General features: G+C 40.9%; 1 protein-coding gene and 1 pseudogene across 1 annotated transcript; one reads left to right on the top strand and one right to left on the bottom strand.

Annotated features, from left to right (window-relative positions):
• The window catches only part of LOC100662239 (anomalous homeobox protein-like), a 258113-nt pseudogene that overhangs the window by 18557 nt on the left and 214776 nt on the right, over positions 1-24780 (top strand).
• LOC111747788 (zinc finger protein 345-like) lies at positions 2217-7363 on the bottom strand. Its single transcript, XM_023539396.2, has 2 exons — positions 6628-7363; positions 2217-5350 (listed from the first exon to the last, which is right to left on the bottom strand). Exons 1-2 carry the CDS (start codon positions 6693-6695, stop codon positions 3301-3303), a joined length of 2118 nt encoding a protein of 705 aa, XP_023395164.2. The 5' UTR covers positions 6696-7363; the 3' UTR covers positions 2217-3300.

Below are 24780 nucleotides of genomic sequence, written 5' to 3'. Positions count from 1 at the left end.
TTTTCATTTTGTGACTGTAATTTTATCTTGAGGATTAGGGTGGGATTGTCATACCACCCTTACTCAGGTCACCTCCCTGATAGAATGTGAAAAGGGTTCCCCTGGGGTATGCCCTACAATACCTTTTAACCTTAAAGAGATAAAAGAGAAGCAGCAGGAGAGATGTAAAAGCCTTCCTCTGGAACCGACGCCTGACCTACTAGACTGTGAGAAAATAAATTTCTCTTTATTAAAGCCATCCACTTGTGGTATTTCTGTTACAGCACCATTAGATGACTAAGACAGAATTTGATACTTAGAGAGCGTGGTGCTGCTCTAACAGATACCTAAAACGTGGAAGTGGTATTGAAACTGTTAATGAATAAAATTGTGACAGTGGCAGAGGACCAGAGCAGCCTCAGAGAAGTGGCAATTGCAAAGAATCAGCAGCATCAGAACCAGGAAAACAGCGTGACAGCGCTGGGGCTGACCTGCAAAGTGAGAGAGCTGAGTACCTGTGTTTAGGAGACTTTCTGGTGGAGTAGGGTGTCTCCAGGCACTTATCGGTAGAGCTAGGCTTGCTGACTCACGGAGCCAGAGAGCTGAGTGCCTGTGTGCAGGAGGCCTCCTGGCATGCCTCTGGGCACTTATTGGTGGAGCTACAGAGCTTTGGAATACTTGCCCCAGCAGGGCAGATGTGGGCATGAGGCCTGAAGAGCCAGGAGGCCAAGAAATCAGGAACCATAAGCTGAAGAGGCAAAGAAGACAAGAAGCTGAGCTGCCTCGGCCTCAAAAGCTATGGCCATGAGCTCAGGGGGTTCAAAGGGTAGAGACACAGCTTCTAGTGTTTCTAAGATGGACTAGGAGAATGGTGCACCTAAATCGGAGGGAGCAGAGTTGCTGTCCCAGTGGCCCTGCAAGGCAGAGAGAGCTAAAGCCCAGGGCCAAGGGGCTTCTACTCAGAATCCAGGAGAGTGTGGCCAACACCTAGAGGCTGGAGGGCAGGGTTATTGTGAAAATTGTCTCAGAGAACAGAGGATTAGTTTCAAAGATTTGAGGGCTAATGGCAATGTGTTCTGCTGACTTGCTCAGTGCCTGTTATCGCTTCTTTTCCTCCTTTCTCCCATTTATAATGGAAATGTCTAGCTTGTGCCCATTCTGCCATTTACCCTTGGAAGCAGATAACTTGTATTCTAAGATTTCACAGATAAAGAGGAATTTTTGGACTTGGGACTTGGAATTCAGACTTTTGCTATGATATGATGGGATGAATATGTTTTCCTGTTGCAAGGATGTGATTTTTGAGGGGCCAAAATATGGAATGTCATGGATTGAATTATGTCCCCTAAAAATGTGTGTATCAACTTGGTTAGGCCATGATTCCCAGTACTGTGTGGTTGTCTTCCATTTTGCAATTTTAATTTTGTGTTAAGAGGCATTAGGGTGGGAATGTAACACCACCCTTACTCAGGTTATCTCCCTAATCCAATGTGAAGGGAGTGTCCCTGGGGTGTGGCCTGCAACACCTTTTATCCCTAAAGAGATAAAGGAGAAGGGGAGAGGGGGGCGGGGGGGGGGGCCTCATACTTCCAAGAAAGCAGCTCCAAGAGCAGAGCATGTCCCTTGGACATGAGGTTCCTATGTCTCAGAAGCTGCTCGACCAGGGGAAGACTGAGGACAAGAATACTTCTCCAGAGCTGACAGAGACAGAAAGCCTTCCTCTGGAACTGATGCCCTGAATTTGGACTTGTTTTTTTTTTTTAACCTATTAGACTGTGAGAAAATAAATTTCTCTTTGTTGAAGCCATCCACTTGTGGTACTTCTGTTATAGCAGCATTAGATGACTGAGACAATCACAAATTTGTATTAGGAATATGACTATGAATTTATGAGATGAGAAAATGTGCATTTTAGATTCTCACCGAAAGGCCGAGACAAAAATTGACTCAATGGCAATTATGAGCTTTGGTTTATCACTCAGCGTCTGTATTGCACAGACCTTCATTTTTAAAAGGAACCAGAGGTTTGGGGAGAAATGGCTGATTCCAGATCTAGAACAGGAAGGTACAAAGTGATTCAGGGACTTCTTTTGCATTCAAATGCTAATAGGGTGGTGTCAAAAACCTACATGCCTGACTAATGCAACTAGGAAACTAAATTAACTTTAATTTTAATTAATTTAAACATAATAAACTTGATTCAATTATTGAAAAAGTATGTTTGGGATATCCTCAGATTGTAAATCTACTTTTTCAACAGTAAAATTTATGAAATGTGCTGCCTCTGGATTCTGGAAGACTGAGTCAAAAGCAGAAAATATAAAATGTTCCATAAATAAGTTCATATTGACTAGTTTAGTTTTTAATTTCATTTATAATTTTTACATGGACAATACAGGGGTATATTGGGTTAAATTTCATTTACATTTCCAATTACAACTTTGACACAGATTACACTTCTATTAGGCAGAACTGTCCTAGACCCAATGTCTATCTTACAAAAAATACAGAATGCAAACTAATTAAACAAATTCATGATCAAACAATGGAACCTGTGAGTGCTCAAACTTGATGAGACTGCCTTGTTTTTCCAGGTCTTGAATATCTTCCACCTGTGGTAGGGTGCTTACCCCTTTTCTCTCACTCTTTGTTAAGAATCCTACCTCATAAACACCAAGCGAATTTTCTTTCTCTGACAGGATTCTAATTTTCACAGGTTCTGGCTGTCAAGGTTTGACTGAATCAGAATACTGAACATTTTAACATTTTAAAAGACAAGCAGAAAATGTTCTGTGTAAGATAGACTAAGCAGATCTAAAAATAAAAAGGCAATGTGGAAATCTTGTTTGGATCCTAGTTTCAAAAAGCCCAACAACTACAATAGATACTTTAAGAACTGGAAAATTTTTCATTTGTTGTGTGGGACAAGGAAGATCTTGGGTTTTTTTGGTAGGAAATTGGCCTTATTTTTAGGTGGTGCATGCTTAGATTGGAAGGTGAATTCAAAGTCTGCAGTTAACCCTTGGTTATTTCATCATAATAACTTACATATTTGGAAAGATTCCTTACATTTATAAAGCCTCTCTAAACTGTGAATTGTCATGTTTACTGAACTTTGATAACTGACTAAAGGCTTTCTCACATTCCTTACATTCATATGGCTCCCTCCACTGTGATTTTCATATATTTAGTGAGGTTTCTGGACAGACTAAAAGCTTTCCCACACTCCTTACATTCATAAGGAATCTCTCCACTGTGAATTCTCATATGTGCAATGAGCTCTGAGGAGCGACTAAAGGTTTTGCTACATTCCTTACCTTCCTAAGGCTTCCCTCCACCGTGAGTTATCATATGTCTAGTGAGGCTTCCAGACAGACTAAAAGTTTTCCCACATTCCATACATTCATAAGGCCTCTCTCCACTGTGAGTTTTTATATGTTCAGTGAGGTGTGAGGACCGACTAAAGGCTTTCCCACATTCCTTACATTCAAAAGGCCTCTCTCCACTGTGAGTTCTTTTATGTTTAGTGAGGTTTGAGGAGTGACTAAAGGCTTTTCCACATTCCTTACATTCATAAGGCCTCTCTCCACTGTGAATTCTCATATGTGCAATGAGGTCTGAGGACTGACAAAAGGCCTTCCCACATTCCTTACATTCATAAGGCCTCTCGCCACTATGAGTTCTTGTATGTACAGTGAGGTTTGAGGACTGACCAAAGGCTTTCCCACATTCCTTACATTCATAAGGCCTCCCTCCACTGTGAATTATCATATGTCTAGTAAGGTTCCCAGAGAGTCTAAAAGCTTTCCCACATTCCTTACATTTATAAGGCCTCTCTCCACTGTGAAGTGTTATATGTGCAATGAGGTCTGAGGACTGACTAAAGGCTTTCCCACATTCCTTGCATTCATAAGGCCTCTCTCCACTGTGAATTCTTATATGTTTGGTGAGGTTTGAGGAGTGACTAAAGGCTTTCCCACATTCCTTACATTCATAAGGCCTCTGTCCACTGTGAGTTCTTGCATGTTCAGTGAGGTGTGAGGACCAACTAAAGGTCTTCCCACATTCCTTACATTCATATGGCCTCTCACCACTATGAGTTCTTGTATGTACGGTGAGGTTTGAGGACTGACCAAAGGCTTTCCCACATTCTTTACATTCATAAGGCCTCCCTCCTCTGTGAGTTATCATATGTCTAGCAAGGTTTCCAGACAGTCTAAAAGCTTTCCCACATTCCTTACATTTATAAGGCCTCTCTCCACTGTGAACTGTTATATGTGCAATGAGGTCCGAGGACTGACAAAAGGCTTTCCCACATTCCTTACATTCATAAGGCCTCTCTCCACTGTGAGTTCTTACATGTTTGGTGAGGTTTGAGGAGTGACTAAAGGCTTTCCCACATTCCTTACATTCATAAGGCCTCTGCCCACTGTGAATTCTTGCATGTTCAGTTAGGTTTGAGGACCAACTAAAGGCTTTCCCACACTCCTTACATTCATAAGGCCTCTCTCCACTGTGAGTTTTCATATGTTTAGTGAGGTTTCTGGACCAACTGAAAACGTTCCCACATTCCTTACATTCATAAGACCTTTCTCCACTATGAGTTCTTGTATGTTTGGCGAGGTGTGAGGGCCGACTAACGGCTTTCCCACATTCCTTACACTCATGAGGCCTCTCACCACTGTGAGCTTTTATATGTTCAATGAGGTTTCGGAACTGACTAAAGGCTTTCCCACATTCCTTACATTCATAAGGCCTCTCTCCACTATGAGTTCTTATATGTACGTTGGGGTTTGAGGATGGACCACAGGCTTTCCCACATTCCTTACATTCATAAGGCCTCTCTCCACTGTCAGTTATCATATATCTAGTAGGGCTTCTAGACACACAAAAAGCTTTCCCACATTCCTTATATTCATAAGGCCTCTCTCCACTGTGAGTTTTTAGATGTTCAGTAAGTTCTGAGGACTGACTAAAGGTCTTCCCACATTTCTTACATTCATAAGGCCTCACTCCAATGTGAGTTATTATATGTTTAGTGAGCTTTGAGGAATGATAAAAGGCTCTGCCACATTCCTTTCCCTCAAAGGGCTTGTCTCCAGTAACAGTTCTCATAGGAGTGCTGAGGTAAGAGGGACAACTGCAGGCTTCTCCACATTCATTACACCAAGAGGCACTGCATCCAGTGTGAGATCTCACATGATGCTTAAGCAATGAATGATCCATCAAAGATTTTCCACATTCAAGGCGTTCAGAAAGATATGCTTCCATAAGAATTCTTTTGAGCATAGAATGATTTGGAATTCCGCTGAAGGTCTGTCCACATTGATCATCTTTGTTAATTTCACAGAGGTTATCTTCTATACACCTTCTGTTAAAAACAGGCAGCATGCTGTTAGATATAAATTTGTTACCATTTCACCATTACCACATATATTAAACATGTATTTTCTTGCCCTGAACTGTCTCGTGTTTCATACATGAAATCACCTGGCAGAGACGCTACAAATTTTTAATGCATATCTTAAAATATGAAGTTATATAATTGTATATAAGTGAAATATGTTTCAAACATTCAATACCTGACTCACATTTAAGAACATATTGCACTGTGAAAGTTCTATAAACACATAATTTTAGAGCTAGTTTTATATACATATATAAGGGACAATTCTACTCTGTTTTCTAGGGTCACTATGAGTCAGAATCGACTCGACGGCACTGGGTTTGTGATGGTTAAGATGCCTGGATGGCACAAAAGTTTTGTGCCAGACTAAAACCTAAAGGTAGGTGTTTTGAACACACTCAGTGGCACTACTACAAGTCAGAATAGGCTTGACAGCAACGGGTTTGAGATATACGTATAGATATGTATATATGTAGGTGTATGTGTGTTGAAACCCTATGTGGTAGTTCTACTCTATGTCTTACAGGGTCTATATGAGTTGGAATAGACTCAACAGTAATGGGTTTGCATAAACATATACATGGATGATAGATGATAGATAAATGATAGATAGATAGATGATACATAGACAGATGATAGATAGATGGTTGATTGATAGATAGATGATAGATGATAGCTAGCTAGATAGCTAGCTAGATGATGGCTAGCTGGATGATGGCTAGCTGGATGATGGCTAGCTGGATGATGGCTAGCTGGATGATGGCTAGCTAGCTAGATAGCTAGCTAGATAATAGCTAGCTAGATGATAGCTAGCTAGATGATAGCTAGCTAGCTAGATAGCTAGCTAAATAGATGATAGATAGAGAGAGAGAGGTAGGTAGATGATAGCTAGAGGATAGATAGATGATAGACAGATAGTAGATAGATGACGGATGGATGGACGGACGGACGGACGGACGGATGGATGATAGAGGATAGATGATAGGTAGATAGACAGACAGACAGACACAGACAGACAGATAGGTGCTGTTGAGTCACTGTAATTATTATGGAAGCATATTGCCAGCCATCTCCTGCAGAGCCACTGGGTAGGTGAGAGTTGCCAATCTCGTGATTAGCAGTAGAGTGCTTAACCATTTGTGCTACTTAAGCTCCTTATATATCTAAGTATTTTAACACCATGATACCTTCTTAAGACTCTCTCCTGAAACACTGTTGTCTCTTCAGTGAATGACACTCACCTCACATGTGTTTTCTGGTTAATACGCTGATCTTCAACGTCATGCAATTCAAACATCTCTCCTACCATCGTGGACCAGGTGTCATTTTCTATGAATTCTACTATTATACTTTCAGTGGATAGCTTTTCTCCATGATTAAGGTTTTGAGAAACTGACCCATGATTTATGTTAAGGTTCACAATATGAAAAAAAAGAAAAGAAAAAAGAAAGGAATTACTCACAGGGACAAGAGAGAAAGAGAGTTGTGAAAAAAGAAACGCTTTGACGCATTTTGCTGTTTCAGTGCTTTGGCGAATTGTCACAAAGCAATTTAATAGGAAATTGACTAGGAGAGTATTGGTGATATAAATAGGGAGTAATTAAGAGAGCAAAGAACAAATGTATTGGATACAATGTACACAGAACCTTTAAAGAGGAAAAGGGGATGGTCTTTCTCCATGAACATCAGTGTGTTAGGATTGATGAAAACCAGAAAAACAAGATCAGGCATCTGTGAAGCACATATTGCTCAACCCAAAAGAGACTTTTTCTAACTGATTTATTCAAATCTCATTCCCTCCCTGGAGGCCTGGTCCTTCACAGAATACATGCCTCCTGGTGCCCCTGACACACTGGTCCTGGAAGAGAGATTTCTGCACTCTCCTCAGGTCTTCCTCTTGCTACTCTGGGAGAACAAATGGGTGTAGCTGACATGGTGGTAACTGAAAAAGGCATGTCATGAGGGAACAAACGGAAAAGCAACGAACAGTTCCCTGACACTGAGCCAAAACTTTGTTCTTCAGGGACTATGGAGACAGAAAGGTGTGAATTTATTTCTAGCAAAATAACCATGTCAAATTTCTAATAAACACCGTAAGTCTCTTTACAAGGTCCCAGACCAAAATTATTCTCTTTGTGCACCAAAGAAACCTTGAAGTCAACTTTCACACTTACAACATTTAAACAGCCTTAAGGCTTTAAGCACAATTGAAATGAGAAGTCAATTAAATACACAGAGCTTTAGATTCATGGGGGAGGCAGGGTATGAGTGTTCCAGAGAGCAAATGGCTATACTCGTCTTATTTAACAATATATTTCCATTCCTCAGCCCACATACTGGAGTAACATGGGTGAATATGACATATTTGGTTACTAAAGAATAAATTTTCAAAAAAATGAAGCCATTCATACCTACTGAGGCCAGGTTTCTGAAGGTTTCCATCATCACATTTCTGTAGAGTGTCCTCTGAGAAAGATCCAGCAATGCCCACTCTTCCTGGGTAAAGTCCACAGCCACATCCTCAACATCCACTGTGTTCTAAAAAAATCCCACATATTCTGATTCAGCAAGGTACCATGTACTCCGACGTGTGTGAAAGGAAGACTGAGACGGACAGCTCTAGGGAAATGAGTTTTCCTGGGGATTTCAAACAGTGTTCTGTATTCTACCAAGGTCTATTCTTGGGTTTATCCATCAGCCTCATCCCTTCACTGTCTATATTCACTTTCTTAACAGCCGGAATTCTGTCTCATAGACTTAACAATACTTGCAACACAATCAACTTATCTCTCCACGGTTTGACTGTGATCAATTGTAGTCTCATATCTCTCTATCTTTACGGGATAGACGACAAAAAACAGCATAAATTAGAGAAATGCTCTATAGTGCATCTTATTTCCACATTCAGATCATCTGTACTTCATGAGAAAAAAAAATTCACCTCCTTGCACAGGACCCACCAGAATATTTCACAAAATACAGAACAAAGTGTGAAAGCGGGGTGAGCTATTAACAACTGAGAAACACTCCAGGACTGGCACTTATTCCTTTTGTCCCTCACCAGGCCCGGTGGCGTGCACAAACTGGAAACCCAAGACCCTGAGTTTCTCATATTTTCTTAAAAAACTCCAACTGATCAGGGGCTGTCAAGACCACATACTGTAAAGAAAATATTATTTTATGGAATTGCAAATTTTTACATGTTTCTCACCTACTTTTCAGTAACTCTACAAATGCACTCCTGCACACTGTCCCTTCATGGAAACAGGAAAGGGTATTGAAAAGGTAAATAGAGCTCAGCTGAGAGACAAGAAACAAGAATCCAAATATCATCACAATTTTCAAACTTTGAAAACCAAAGCTACTATACAGCAATTATTAGCAACTGCTTCCCTCAACAAATAAACTCGGACACCCACACAAACACACGCTAATGTTGTAAGATGTCAAAGACCCCAATCTCTGAAGAAGCAAAATAGATGTCCTTGTGTTTGCTGACTGTGAACAAGAGGTTAAGATTCACATTATGTACTAATTTCATTGACGTGCTGGGTATTTAGCTGTTAAACTGCTCGTGCATCTTTGAAAACAGAGACTTACACACCAACCCTCTAAAGGCTCCACTCCAAAATTTTCTCACATTTGCAGCCCTTGGGAGTCATGCAAGCATGACCAAGGGCAACCTCTAGGCTGCAGGACTGGTTTAGGTGAACCAGCAGCAAACCTTTTAACTTCCACAAGCAGCGAGGCAAAAGTCTTCTACACTGCACTTCGATGCTACACTGTTATTGAAGAGCCGAGCAGCTGTAGAATATGTAGGCTAGGGGTGAACTGAACTGTCAAGGTCATCCTTAATCAATCCTGGTATGACAGTGTCACAGCAAATATTGATCTAGTGCCATATGCAAAAGTTTCCTCTACTGCAGTGGGCCAGGTTAATATTTTAAAGCCATCAGAAACCCTAACTTCCATTCCTACACTGCATTCATGATGAAATGTTTCATTAATTGAGCAACTATGATATTTCAAAGGATCTGCAAAGAACTTTTTGCATACTAGCTCATTTATTCTTCTGCCTCTCCTAAGCAGATATTGATTCAAACAGACAAGGAAACAGACAAGGAAAATTACTATCAATTATTCACGTGTTCCACATTGCCCAAACGGTATGTTGCTGAGCCAGGATCAGGGTGCATGTCAATGTGCCTAAGATTACATTCCCGACAACAACATTTCTTTTCAAATGCCTACTGAGTGCTTCTTACTCTGGCTATATTACAATTCAGACAATCTCAACCTGGAGCTCCTTCTCCTGGCAAAGCCCCGTGTCTCAAGCAAGACAGTTTACTTTCAGATCCTTACATTGGCTCTTTCATTTAATAAAACTGATTTAGGTAATACTGACACAGAGCCTACTTCTCGTGAGCGAAGCAGATACAGAACTGAACAAAACAGAAATAGCCACGGGCAGGAAATAAACACAACATAATGTCAAGTTCCCTGACTGGTGAAAGCAGCTAAGCACTTGACTGCTAACTGAAAGGTTGGCGGATCCTTGGAAGACGGGCCTTGAATACCCTATGGAGTAGTTCTGCTCTGCACAGATGGGGTCGCGATGACTCAGAATTGACTCTATAGCAACTATCAACAACAACATCGCGTGGTGGTAAGTTCTATGGGAAAAAGGCAGCACAGCAGGGATAAGCAGTAAAACAATCATGTTTATCTTTAGTGAGTTAGTGCAGAGAAAAGCAAAATAATCATTTTAGAAAAAACTACTTAGTAAAACCTGGCTTGGTAACAACAAAAAAATGCCCATTCAATTCTAAAAATCTGGAAACACTCTGTGGTGATTTTACAAACACCCATCTAGATTTCAGATGCTCATCGACATCAGCAACTCTCCAAGGTGAAGGCACAGAGTCAAAGGGTGTACTGACCTGCAAGGCTGGCAAAGGGAAGACGCAGGCTGTACACAAAATGAAAAGGTCATCAGCAAAGGGTAAATATGTAAACTGGGGCACTGGAGGAATAAAAGCAGCATGAATAAATACTATCAAGAAAAGAAAACAGACAATAGTAATGATACAAAACACAAATGAAGACTTTCAGGTTTTTGTCCATACGTAAAGAGCTTGGAAGTCATCGCTACCATCCTCAAGAAAAAAAACTGAACATATTGAGCCAAGAATATTGAGGTCACAGGCAAATGGCTCCCCCAAAACTGGAGGGACACATAGGCAGATACAGAGGATCATTCCAGAGCAGAAGCCCAGGAGCAGAAACTACCGCCAGGATCAGGAGCACAGAAGGAAGACTTAAAGTGTAACCGAGGAATTGCTGGAGGCCTGGTGTGCACAAGCTTCCGGGGGAAATATGCCAGGGAGCAGATCAGGAGGACCCATACAGTTTTCTGAATTTTACCTCCATAAACCCTGTCAGGTCCTTGGTGTGAAGATCAGAGAAAAATTCCCTTGTGCTGCCAGTAGGGGCTGGAGGGAACCCAGCCGTTTTGAAACTCACCCAGAGGCATCCTGTTCTTCTTCACAAGACATGCTCTCCAGGGAAACTATTTTACTGGAGTCTAACAGATGTGGGGTAGTGAAATACTCAAACTCAGCCCCATCCAGGCTGAGAAGCACTAGTGAAGTCACTGCCCAGGGGCACAGGTTCACTAAGAGACTGAGGCCTAATTGTTTCAATGCTGAGTACTGACAGAGCTGACAAAGTAGTCAGTGGTGTTAATTAGGCTATTTAGAGGTCACAGGACATTCAAGAAACTCAGTTAATTAGGCTATTGAGACCAGAGGAAAACAACTGCCCTTAAAAGTAGAGGACACATAGGCAGACAGACAGAATCATTCCAGAGCAGAATGCCTACATGTCTCTCCAGTTTTGGGGGCAGTTGTTTGACCTGCGACTTAGGGAGACCCAAACCCAGTGTGACCAAAACAAGGTGAGATGCTGGAGAGCAGCAGTAGAGGAATTTGGAGCAGGGATCGGAGCCAGGAGGCATATCACGTTCTGGGGAACATGCTGGCTTCTGAAAAGACTCCGGCTTCTCATCTGAGTGAAATGCACAGCAATTTTATGCCTTTGATCAGAGATGGAAAATGATACGACAGCTCTTAAAGAATTTAAAGAACCCGTTTACGGGAGCAAATGTAAAAGTTGGAAGATAGATAACCTTACAGGCATAATCAGATAAGAAATGATAAAAATGACCATAAGCAAAAAAATGTACATCAAAGAGCATACGTACTGAAAACATCAACACCCTCCTAGAAAAAGCATGTAAAAAGCAAGGACATTCATTATTCCATTCCTATTAAAAGCAATCCTAGAGGCTGTAGCTGATAAATAAAAAAAAAAAAGGTAAAGAATGTTAAATATAAAAATCTATATTTTTTAGGTTAAATAATCATATATGCAGAATCCCTAAAGGTTGCAAAGATGATTTTAGTACTGAGAGTACTGAGATTACAAAATGTATATAAAGGTAATATTTCTTTTAAATATTACATACATATATATATATATACACACATACATATACATATATACTAGCAACAAGCAGTTGAGAAATTAATTTTGAAAAACATATATTTCAGTGAATACAAAAGGTATCAAAAAGGAATCTACTTAATAAGAGATCCTAATGAAATTATAAAACATTGTTAAATGACATACAAATAGACCGTAATAAATGAAAAGATACAGCATGCTCTTAGACAACTGTTTCTACAAATAGACCATTATTTCTAACACACTTACATAAAATTCAATCCAATTTTATTTTTCTGAACTGCACAAAAAATTCTTCAAATATCCACAAATAGCCCAGATATTTTGGCATGGATTTGTTCACACATATCATATAGAAAATTATATTCATATATATTTTACAAATGCAGCTATAATACATTAATATGGTATTGTCTTAGGCTGAGTTCTCTAGAGAAGGAAAACCAATAAAGCATATAAATATTAATATAGAGAGATTCATATCAATAGCTCAAATGGTTCTAAAGGCTGGAAAGGTGGCAAAACTGAAGGTCAGTGTGAAAGTTTCTCCTGATTAACATAGCTACAGGGGCTTGCAGGTAAGCTGCTAGCTCAAGTTCCAAGAATCGGAGGTCAGACAAACAAGAGCCAGCTATAGAATCCAGAGTGAGCAAAAGCCCACAAACCCTGCCAGAGAGTCCACCTATATTGGATGTAGGCTACACCCCCAAGGAAACTCCCTTTCAACTGATTTTCTACTCACAGCAGACCCCGTCATGGAGGTGATTACGTTATATGAAACCTTATCATGGAAGGGAAGACATCTTCATATAACCACCAAACTACATTATAATTGCCAAACTAATGAGAATTATGGCCCAGCCATGTCGACATTCTTAACAATTAGAGTTCACCCAATTTCAACCTGGTACCTGTACACATCTCCTTAAACCATACATACTCTCTGAATGAAAACAATTATAAAGTCATACTTCAGCCTAACATGATACAACGAACACATATACAAGGCAGAAATACTCGTAACAATTACAGTCCTCGTTTCTGCATCTGGTCACGTGAACATAACTGATATTTAGAACTATCTTTTTCCACGACCTAAATCATAATCCCTTTGTCCTAGGAAAGCACTTCAGTTGGTCAGGGTTCTTTACCTAGTGGGGTGACCCAAACCTTCATTCCTGAAGCATCTGGGCCATTAGTAGTCATGCTGGAATTGAGTTGCTATAATTTTCCATTGACTTTAATCACAGAGCATGTGTCTTAGTCATCTAGTGCTGCTATAACAGAAATACCACAAGTGGACGACTTTACAAAGAAAAGTTTATTCTCTCACAGTCCAGTAGGCTAGAAGTCTTCATTCAGGGCACTAGCTCCAGGGAAGGCTTTCTCTCTCTGTTGGCTATGGAGGAAGGTCCTTGACATCAGTGTTCCCTTGGTCTGGGAGCATCTCAGCACAGGAACTTCAGGTCCAAAGGATGTGCTCTGTTCCTGGTGCTGCTTTCATGGAGGTATGACGTCCCACTGTCACTCTGTCCACTTCTCTCTCTTATATCTCAAAAGAGAACGGCTTAAGACACTACCTAATCTTGTAGATCTCATCAATATAACTGCCGCTAATCCATCTTATCAAACACTAGTGACTGAAGACCAGACAAGTTGTGCAATGACATCAAGGACATCACCCAAGAAGGAAGCAAGAAGTCATTGAAAAGACAGGAAAGAAAGAAAAGACCAAGATGGATGTCAGAGGAGACTCTGAAACTTGCTCTCGAACGTCGAGCAGCTAAAGCTAAAGGAAGAATTGATGAAGTAAAAAAACTGAACAGAAGATTTCAAAGCACAGCTCGAGAAGACAAAGTAAAGTATTATAATGACATGTAAAAAGAGCTGGAGATGGAAAACCAAAAGGGAAGAACACACTCGGTGTTTCTCAAGCTGAAAGAACTGAAGAAAAAGTTCAAGCCTCGGGTTGCAATAGTGAAGGATTCTATGGGGAGAATATTAATGCAGGAAGCAACAAAAGAAGACGGAAGGAATACACAGAGGCATTGTACCAAAAAGAATTAGTCGATATTCAACCATTTCAAGAGGTGGCATATGATCAGGAACTGATGGTACTGAAGGAAGAAGTCCAAGGTGCTCTAAAGGCATTAGGGTAAAACAAGGCTCCAGGAATTGATGGAATATCAATTGAGATGTTTCAACAAACAGATGCAGCGGTGGAGATGCTCACTTGTCTATGCCAAGAAATATGGAAGACAGCTCCCTGACCAACTGACTGGAAGAGATCCATATTTATGCCTATTTCCAAGAAAGGTGACCCAACCGAATGTGGAAATTATAGAACAATATCGTTCATAGCACACGCAACTAAGGCTTTCCTGAAGATCATTCAAAAACAGCTGTAGCAGCATATTGACAGGGAACTGCCAGAAATTCAGGCTGGTTTCAGAAGAGGACTTGGAACCAGGGATATCATTGCTGACATCAGACGGATCCTGGCTGAAAGCAGAGAATACAAGAAGGATGTTTACCTGTGTTTTATTGACTATGCAAAGCCATTCAACTGCGTGGATCATAACAAATTATGGATAACATTGAGAAGAATAGGAATTCCAGAACACTTAATTGTGCTCATGAGGAATCTTTACACAGATCAAGAGGCACTTGTTTGGACAGAACAAGGGGATACTGAATGGTTTAAAGTCAGGAAAGGTGTGCATCAGGGTTGTATTCTTTCACCATACCTATTCAATCTGTACGCTGAGCAAATAGTACGAGAAGCTGGACTATATGAAGAAGAACGGGGCATCAGGATTGGAGGAAGACTCATTAACAACCTGGATTATACAGATGACACAACCTTGGTTGCTGAAAGTGAACAGGACTTGAAACACTTACTAATGAAGATCAAAGACCACAGCCTTCAGTATGGATTGCACCTCAACATAAAGAAAACAAAAATCCTCACAACTGGACCAACGAGCAACATCATGATAAACGGAGAAAAGATTGAAGTTGTCAAGGATTTCATTTTACTTGGATCCACAATCAACAGCCATGGAAGCAGCAGTCAAGAAATCAAAAGATGCATTGCATTGGGTAAATCTGCTGCTAAGGACCTCTTCAAAGTGTTGAAGAGCAAAGATGTCACCCTGAAGACTAAGGTGTGCCTGACCCAAGCCAGGGTATTTTCAAGCACATCATATGCATGTGAAAGTTGGACAATGAATAAGGAGGACCAAAGAAGAATTGACGCCTTTGAATTGTGGTGTGGGTGAAGAATATTGAATATACCATGGGCTGCCAAAAGAATGAACAAATCTGTTTTTAGAAGTACAACCAGAATGCTCCTTAGAAGCAAAGTTGGCGAGACTGCATCTTACATACTTTAGACATGTTGTCAGGAGGGATCAGTCCCTGGAGAAGGACATCATGCTTGGCAGAGCACAGGGTCAGCGGAAAAGAGGAAGACCCTCAACAAGGTGGATTGGCACAGTGACTGCAACAATGAGCTCAAGTATAACAACGGTTGTAAGGATGGCTCAAGGCCGGGCAGTGTTTCGTTCTGCTGTGCATAGGGTCACTAAGAGTTGGAACTGACTCAACGGCACTGAACAATAACAACAACAACAATCCATCTTATTACATTATACTGAAAGGATCTGCAACACATAGGGAAATCACATCAGAAGATAAAATGGTAGAAAATCACACACTCATGCAAGGGAATCATAACCTAGCCAAGCTGACAGGTATTTGGGGGGACACAAACCAATCCATGACAGCATGGTAGTACTAAGAGAGGCCCTAATGGATCACCTGCATTTCAGACATATCCATCTTTACTTCCACTGTGTAATAGCCATCTGATTTTCTCTTGGAAATCACGGTCAATAATACCAGCCAATACGGTAACTCCCTTCTTTGCCTGTTGATCCAGAGGCAAAAAGAGCCTAAACTGGCTAGGTGGTATTTTTCACTTCCAGTTCAATGGAATCAGCAATGTGTCTCCAGAGAGGAGCATCCCTCCCTTTGGAATTAAGACATCTAGACACGCAGAGTATAAGGTAGGAGGGGCAGGAATAAAAATTTTTGCAATTGGGTCACTAGGGGTAATAGTGAGTGCTGTCACTCCCATTTCCACCCCTTGATTCCTGGACCCATGAATCCTGGCTATGGGAGAAACAGCACATATATTAAACGTGAGGTTAGAGCATATACAGGCCCCTGCAGAACACTGCCTCAACCCACAAGGTATTGCCACCTAGCTAGCACTGTAATTGTGTCTATAGGCCATGCCATCGTTCTATGAAGCTACCTGCTTCAGGATGATGGGGAACATAGTAAAACCAGTGAATTCCATGAGCATGGATGGGCCCATTGCTGCACTTCAGTTGCTATGGAGTGAGTCCCTTGATCCAAGGTAATGCTGTGTGGGATACCATGATGGAGGATAAGGCATTGTGTAAGTCCATGGATGTAGCTTTGGCAGAAGCATTGAATGCAGAGAAGGCAAATGCAAATCAAGAGTAAGCATCTGTTCCACGAAGAACAAAACGCTGCCCTTTGCATGATGGAAGTGGTCCAATGTAATCAACCTACCACCAGGTTGCTTGCTGATCACCCTGTGAAATGGTGCCGTATCAAGGACTCAGTGTTGCTCTCTGCTGTTGGCAGATTGGGCACTCAGCAATGGCTGTAGCCATGTTGGCCTTGGTGAGTGAAAGTTTATTTTGCTGAGCTCATGTATAACCTCCATCCCTGCCACCACGGCCACTTTGTTCATGAGTCCATTGGGCAATGGATGGAGTGTCTGGGAGAAGAGGATGACTAGTTTCCACAGAACGGGTCATCTATGAAATTGTTAAAATCCTCCTCTGCTGAGGTCACCCTTTGGTGAGCCTTCACATGGGACACAAATATCTTCACTGCTTTGGCCCATTCAGAGAGGTCTATCCACATACCTCTTCCCCATACCTCCTTGTCTCCAATTTTCTAATCATTTTCCTTCCAAGTCCCTGACCATCCAGCCAAACCACTGGCCACAGCCTGTGAATCAGTACACAACTGCACATCTGGTCATTTCTCCTTCCTAGCAAAGTGAACAATCAGGTGCAGTGTTCAAAGTTCTTTCCACTGGGAGGATTTCCCTTCACCACTGTCCTTCAGGAAGGTCCCAGAATGAGGTTTTAGTGAGGCCACTTTCCGATTCCCAGTGGTGCCTGTATATCACACAGAACCACACGTAAATCAGGCACAAGTTTCCTCTTCCTCACTCAACTGATCATAAGGAACGCCCTATGAGGATACAGGTGCGGAAAAGGAGATGGAAGGTGTGGTGACAGGAGTGGAGGCCATGGGAACCTGCAACTTACTTGTGCCTTCAGGTCAGGCTCAGGTCCCATCTTGAATAAAGCACCTCCATTTAATGCCGCAGTGCTGCTGTGCACATTCAGCTTTATGACTCTGTGGGCAGCTCAGGCTGCATGGGGACTTGGTGTCCCGTGGTTAAGCATTCAGTCACTACTAAGGCCCAGTAACAAGCCAAAAGCTGTTTCTCAAAAAAAAAGGAGGAGGCGGGCCGAGATGGCTGACTAGGTAGAAGCTACCTCGGATCCCTCTTGCAACAAAGACTCAGAAAAACAAGTGACTCGATCACATACATGACAATCTACGAATGCTGACCATCAAACACAGATCTAAAGAGTTGACCTGAGTGACAGAGACTGAGAACTAACAACCACGGGGAAGCAGCGACTGTTTTCGGAGCCTAGAGCCAGCGTCCCAGTCAGGAAACCTTGGCGCCGGGCTTTGGCCTGGACGCAGGGGAGCTGAGCACGGCATCCTGTGATGGCGCAAACACGGGGCATGGCCCTAGCCCCCTGAACTGACCTCGGGGGAAGCCCAGCCAGTTTACGCAGGCAGCACAGCGACGCGGCTGACAGGAGAAGTCACCGGGAGGCAGCGACTGGTTTTGGAGCCGAGAGTGCGGCGTCCCAGCCGGGGAACCTCCGCGCGGTGCTTTGGACTGGGAGCAGAGGAACTAACCGCGGCTTCTGAGACAGCGCAAGCACCGGATGCGGGCCTGACCCTTGTGGGCAATCTCTACCCAGCCAGCCCACACAGTCGATGTGCCCCTCGGGAATCTCAGATAAAACAGTCATCCCAAGCAAGATAAGTAACTTTGTCTATATTCCGGGGTGCTACTCTCTCCTATTTGTCTGAACCCTCCCCTCCCCTGACAAGGCGGCTTCATTAACATTGGAATTTCCTGAGCTAGAGAGTGAACTGCATGTGGTTTTTCTTTCTTTTTGGTCTTTTCCTAACCCATTCTCCTGGTCTGACAGAAGCAGCTACAAAAAACCCAGGGACCTAAAATCCTTCCCTAATTGAACTAAAAACACAGAACCAGCTCCAGCCAAGCTTATGTGATCCACAGCCTTGGGCTTTCATCCCTGCAGGGAACAAGGTGGCTATTATAATGCAAAGGGAATTCTGATAGTGATCTGAGAGCAATTGTTTTAGGGGATTACTGGAAAGACAAGTTTCCCAGGTCTGATATCTCTGCATATTCAACAGAGCCCTCACTGACCCACAACCGCGAACTGGGGGCTGAAGCTCCCCCCAGACCACCTAGCCTCCTGCCTAAGGGGTCTAAGGAGGGTGACACCTACCAATCTGTAGAGGTACTTGCATTGGGGGCCTAAGGTACAGCTGCAGAGCCCACCCACCAAGGTGCTTTAGGAATAGAGACACACTGACCTCACTGACACTTGGGGGAAGCCTGTCAGCATCCTGCCCTCCCGGAGAGTGACCCCCTGCTGCTACTAGAATCTGGTGCACACAACTATCACCACTACTTCTCTAGGTGGATAGGTGAGAGTCTGCTCCACATACTTGATGACCCAAAATCACATTCTACTCAGGAACAGTGAATGGACTCAGGCTTATATATCTGGTAACAGTCCAAAACAGCTGGTAATAGGACATAAGTGAGTCAAGGGCTACAACAATCAAGACAGCGCAATCTAGTAGCCCATCTATGTATATTGAAAGAAAACAAAACAAGATAAGACTCAGTGAGCAAATACAGAATAAATCACTACAATATCTTAGTGATGGCTTGGAGACAGCAGTCGATATCAAACCACATAAAGAAGCACACCATGATTGCTTCTACAACCCCCCAAACTAAAGAATCAAAATCTTTCCCAAATGAAGATACAATCCTGGAATTGCCAGATACAGAATATAAAAAACTAATTTATACAATGCTTCAAGACATCAGGGATGACCTCAGAAATGAGATAAAGCAAGCTACAGAAAAATCCAAGGAACACACTGATAAAGCAGTTGAAGAACTCAAAAAGGTTATTCAAGAACATAGTGGAAAAATTAATAAGCTGCAAGAATCCATAGAGAGAGCATTCAGAAATCCAAAAGATTAAAAATAAAATTACAGAATTAGACAATGCAACAGGAAGTCAGAGGAGCAGACTCAAGCAATTAGAATGCAGAGTGGGAGATCTGGAGGACCAGGGAATTGACACTAATATAGCTGAAAAAAAATCAGATAAAAGAATTAAAAAAAATGAAGAAACCCTAAGAATCACGTGGAACTCTATCAAGAAGAATAACTTGCGTGTGACTGGAGTCCCAGAACACGGAGGGTCATCAGAAAGCACAGAGAGAATTCTTGAAGATCTGTTGGCAGAAAACTTCCCTGACATCATGAAAGACGAAAGGATATCTATCCAAGATGCTCATCGAACTCCATTTAAGATTGATCCAAAAAGAAAATCACCAAGACATATTATCATCAAACTTGCCAAAACCAAAGATAAAGAGAAAATTTTAAAAGCAGCCAGGGATAAAAGAAAGGTCTCCTACAAAGGAGAATCAATAAGAATAAGTTCAGACTACTCAGCAGAAACCATGCAGGCAAGAAGGGATTGGGATGACATATATAGAGCACTGAAGGAGAAAAACTGCCAAAAAGGATCATACATCCAGCAAAACTCTCTATCAAATATGAAGGCGAAATTAAGACATTTACAGGTAAACATAAGCTTAGAGAATTTGCAAAAACCAAACCAAAGCTACAAGAAATACTAAAGGAAATTGGTCAGAAAATCAATAATATCAGATGCCAGCACAACACAAGGTCACAGAACAGAGCATCCTGATATCAACTCAAATAGGGAAATTACAAAAACAAATTAAGATTAATTAAAAAAAAAAACTCTCAAAACAGGGAATCATTGAAGTCAATATGTAAAAGATCACAATAATCAAAAAGAGGGACTAAATACAGGTGGCATAGAACTGCCATATGGAGAGGGATACAGGGCGATATAGGACAATATAAGTTAGGTTTTTACTTAGAAAAATAGGGGTAAATATTAAGGTAACCACAAAGAGGTATAACAACTCCATAACTCAAAATAAAAACCAAGAAAAACATAGACTCAGCAAACATAAAGTCAAATACTATGAAAAAGACGAACACACAATTTACAAAGAAAAACGTCTCAGCACAAAAAAATAAGTGGAAAAATGAAATTGTCAACAACACACATAAAAAGGCTTCAAAATGACAGCTCTAAACACATACTTATCTATAATTACGCTGAATGTAAATGAACTAAATGCACTAATAAAGAGACAGAGAGTCTCAGACTGGATAAAGAAACACGATCCATCTATATGCTGCCTACAAGAGACACACCTTAGACTTAGAGACACAAACTAACACTCAAAGGATGGAAAAAACTATACCAAGCAAACAATAAGTAAAACAGAGCAGGAGTAGCAATATTAATTTCTGACAAAACAGACTTTAAACTTAAATCCACCAAAAAGGATAAAGAAGGACACTACATAATGATAAAAGGGACAATTGCCCAGGAAGATATAACCATATTAAATATTTATGCACCCAATGACAGGGCTGCAAGATACATAAAACAAGCTTTAACAGAACTGAAAAGTGAGATAGACACCTCCACAATTATACTAGGAGACGTCAACACACCACTTTCGGAGAAGGACAGGACATCCAGTAAGAACCTCAATAGAGACACGGAAGACCTAATTACAACAATCAACCAACTTGACCTCATAGACTTATACAGAACACTCCACCCAACTGCTGCAAAGTATACTTTTTTTTCTAGCTCACATGGAACACTCTCTAGGAGAGACCACATATTAGGTCATAAAAGAAACTTTGCAGAATCCAAAATATCGAAATATTACAAAGCATCTTCTCAGACCACAAGGCCATAAAACTGGAAATCAATAACAGAAAAATTAGGGAAAAGAAATCAAATACTTGGAAACTGAACAATACCCTGCTCAAAATAGACCGGGTTATACGAGACATTAAGGAGGGAATAAAGAAATTCATAGAATGCAATGACAATGAAAATACTTCCTATCAAAACCTCTGGGACACAGCAAAAGCAGTGCTCAGAGGTCAATTTATATCGGTAAATGCACACATACATAAAGAAGAAAGAGCCCAAATCAGAGAACTGTCCCTACGACTTGAATAGAAAGTGAGCAACAAAAGAATCCATCAGGCACCAGAAGAAAACAAATAATAAAAATTAGAGCTGAACTAAATGAATTAGAGAACAGAAAAACAATTGAAACAATTAACAAAGCCAAAAGCTAGTTCTTTGAAAAAATTAACAAAATTGATAAACCATTGGCCAGACTGACTAAAGAAATACAGGAAAGGAAACAAATAACTCAAATAAGAAACAAGATGGGTCACATCACAACAGACCCAACTGAAATTAAAAGAATCATATCAGATTATTATGAAAAATTGTACTCTAACAAATTAGCAAACCTAGAGGAAATGGATGAATTCCTAGAAAAACACTACCTACCTAAACTAACACAATCAGAAGTAGAACAACTAAATAGACCCATAACAAAAAACGAGACTGAAACGGTAATCAAAAAACTCCCAACAAAAAAAGGCCCTGGCCCGGACGGCTTTACTGCAGAGTTCTACCAAACTTTCAGAGAAGAGTTAACACCACTACTACTAAAGGTATTCCAAAGCATAGAAAATGACGGAATACTACCTAACTCATTCTATGAAGCCACCATATCCCTGATTCCAAAAACAGGTAAAGACATCACAAAAAAAGAAAATTACAGACCTATATCCCTCATGAACATAGATGCAAAAATCCTCAACAAAATTCTAGCCAATAGAATTCAACAACATATCAAAAAAATAATCCACCACGACCAAGTGGGATTTATACCACGTACGCAAGGCTGGTTTAATATTAGAAAAACCATTAATGTAATCCACCATACAAATAAAACAAAAGACAAAAACCACATGATCTTATCAATACATGCAGAAAAGGCATTTGACAACGTCCAACAGCCATTCATGATAAAAACTCTCACCAAAATAGGAATTGAAGGAAAATTCCTCAACGTAATAAAGGGCATCTATAAAAAAAAAAAAAAGCCAACAGCCAACATTACTCTAAATGGAGAGAGCCTGAAAGCATTTCCCTTAAGAACAGGAACCAGACAAGGATGCCCTTTATTTATTCTTATTCAACATTGTGCTAGACATCCTAGCCAGAGCAATTAGGCTATACAAAGAAATAAAGGGCATCCGGATTGGCAAGGAGGAAGTAAAATTATCTCTATTTGCAGATGACATGGTCTTATACACAGAAAACCCTAAGGAATCCTCTAGAAAACTACTGAAACTAATACAAGATTTTGGCAGAGTCTCAGGTTATAAGATAAACATACAAAGTCACTTGGATTCCTCCACATCAATAAAAAGAACATCGAAGAGGAAATAACCAAATCAATATCATTCACAGTAGCCCCCAAGAAGGTAAAAGAGGAATAAATCTTACCAAAGATGTAAAAGACCTATATAAAGAAAACTACAAAGTACTACTACAAGAAACTACAAAGGACCTACTTAAGTGGAAAAACATACCTTGCTCATGGATAGGAAGACTTAACATAGTAAAAATGTCTATTCTACCAAAAGCCATCTATACATACAATGCACTTCCAATCCAAATTCCAATGACATTTTTTAATGTGATGGAGAAACAAATCACCAACTTCATATGGAAGGGAAAGAAGCCCCAGATAAGTAAAGCATTACTGAAAAAGAAGAAGAAAGTGGGAGGCCTCACTCTACCTGATTTCAGAACCCATTATACAGCCACAGTAGTCAAAACAGCCTGGTACTGGTACAATAACAGGCACATAGACCAATGGAACAGAATTGAGAACCCAGATATAAATCCATCCACATAGGAGCAGCTGATATTTGACAAAGGCCCAGTGCCAGTTAATTGGGGAAATGATAGTCTTTTTAACAAATGGTGCTGGCATAACTGGATATCCATTTGCAAAAAAATGAAACAGGACCCATACCTCACACCATGCACAGAAACTAACTCCAAGTGGATCAAAGACCTAAACATAAAGACTAAAACGATAAAGATCATGGAAGAAAAAATAGGGACAACCTTAGGAGCCCTAATACAAGGTATAAACAGAATACAAAACATTACCAAAAATGACGAAGGGAAACCCGATAACTGGGAGCTCCTAAAAATCAAACACCTATGCTCATCTAAAGACTTCACCAAAAGAGTAAAAAGACCACCTACAGATTGGGAAAGAATTTTCAGCTATGACATCTCCGACCAGCACCTGATCTCTAAAATCTGTATGATTCTGTTAAAACTCAACCACAAAAAGACAAACAACCCAATCAAGAAGTGGGCAAAGGATATGAACACGCACTTCACTAAAGAAGATATTCAGGCAGCTAACAAATACATGAGAAAATGCTCTCGATCATTAGCCATTAGAGAAATGCAAATTAAAACTACGATGAGATTCCATCTCACTCCAACAAGGATGGCATTAATCCAAAAAACACAAAATAATAAATGTTGGAGAGGCTGCGGAGAGACTGGAACTCTTATACACTGCTGGTGGGAATGTAAAATGGTACAACCACTTTGGAAATCTATCTGGCATTTTCTTAAAAAGTTAGAAATAGAACTACCATACCACCCAGAAATCCCACTCCTCGGAATATACCCTAGAGAAAAAAAGAGCCTTCACACAAACAGATATATGCACACCCATGTTTATTGCAGCTCTGTTTACAATAGCAAAAAGCTGGAAGCAACCAAGGTGTCCATCAACAGATCAATGGTTAAATAAATTGTGGTATATCCACACAATGGAATACTACGCATCAATAATGAACAGTGACGAACCTGTGAAACATTTCATAACATGGAGGAACCTGGAAGGCATTATGCTGAGCGAAATTAGTCAGAGTCAAAAGGACAAATATTGTATAAGACGACTATTATAAGATCTTGAGAAATAGTATAAACTGAGAAGAACGCATACTTTTGTGGTTACAAGGGGGGGAGGGAGGAAGGGTGGAAGAGGGTTATTTACTGATTAGTTAGCAGATAAGAACTACTTTAGGTGAAGGGATGGACAATATTCAATACACGGAAGGTCAGCTCAACTGGACTGGACCAAAAGCAGTTTCCGGGATAAACTGAATGCTTCAAAGGTCAGCGAAGCAAGGGCGGGGGTTTGGGGACTATGGCTTAAGGGGACTTCTAAGTCAATTGGCATAATAAACTCTATTATGAAAACATTCTGCATCCCACTTTGAAGTGTGGCATCTGGGGTCTTAAATGCTAACAAGCGGCCATCTAAGATGCATCAATTGGTCTCAACCCACCTGGATCAAACGAGAATGAAGAACACCAACGTCACACGATAACTAAGAGCCCAAGAGACAGAAAGGGCCACATGAACCT

This window comes from Loxodonta africana, chromosome 9 (genome assembly GCF_030014295.1).
Source record: "Loxodonta africana isolate mLoxAfr1 chromosome 9, mLoxAfr1.hap2, whole genome shotgun sequence".
Lineage (NCBI taxonomy): Eukaryota > Metazoa > Chordata > Mammalia > Proboscidea > Elephantidae > Loxodonta > Loxodonta africana.
This window is presented reverse-complemented; position numbering and strand designations above follow the sequence as displayed.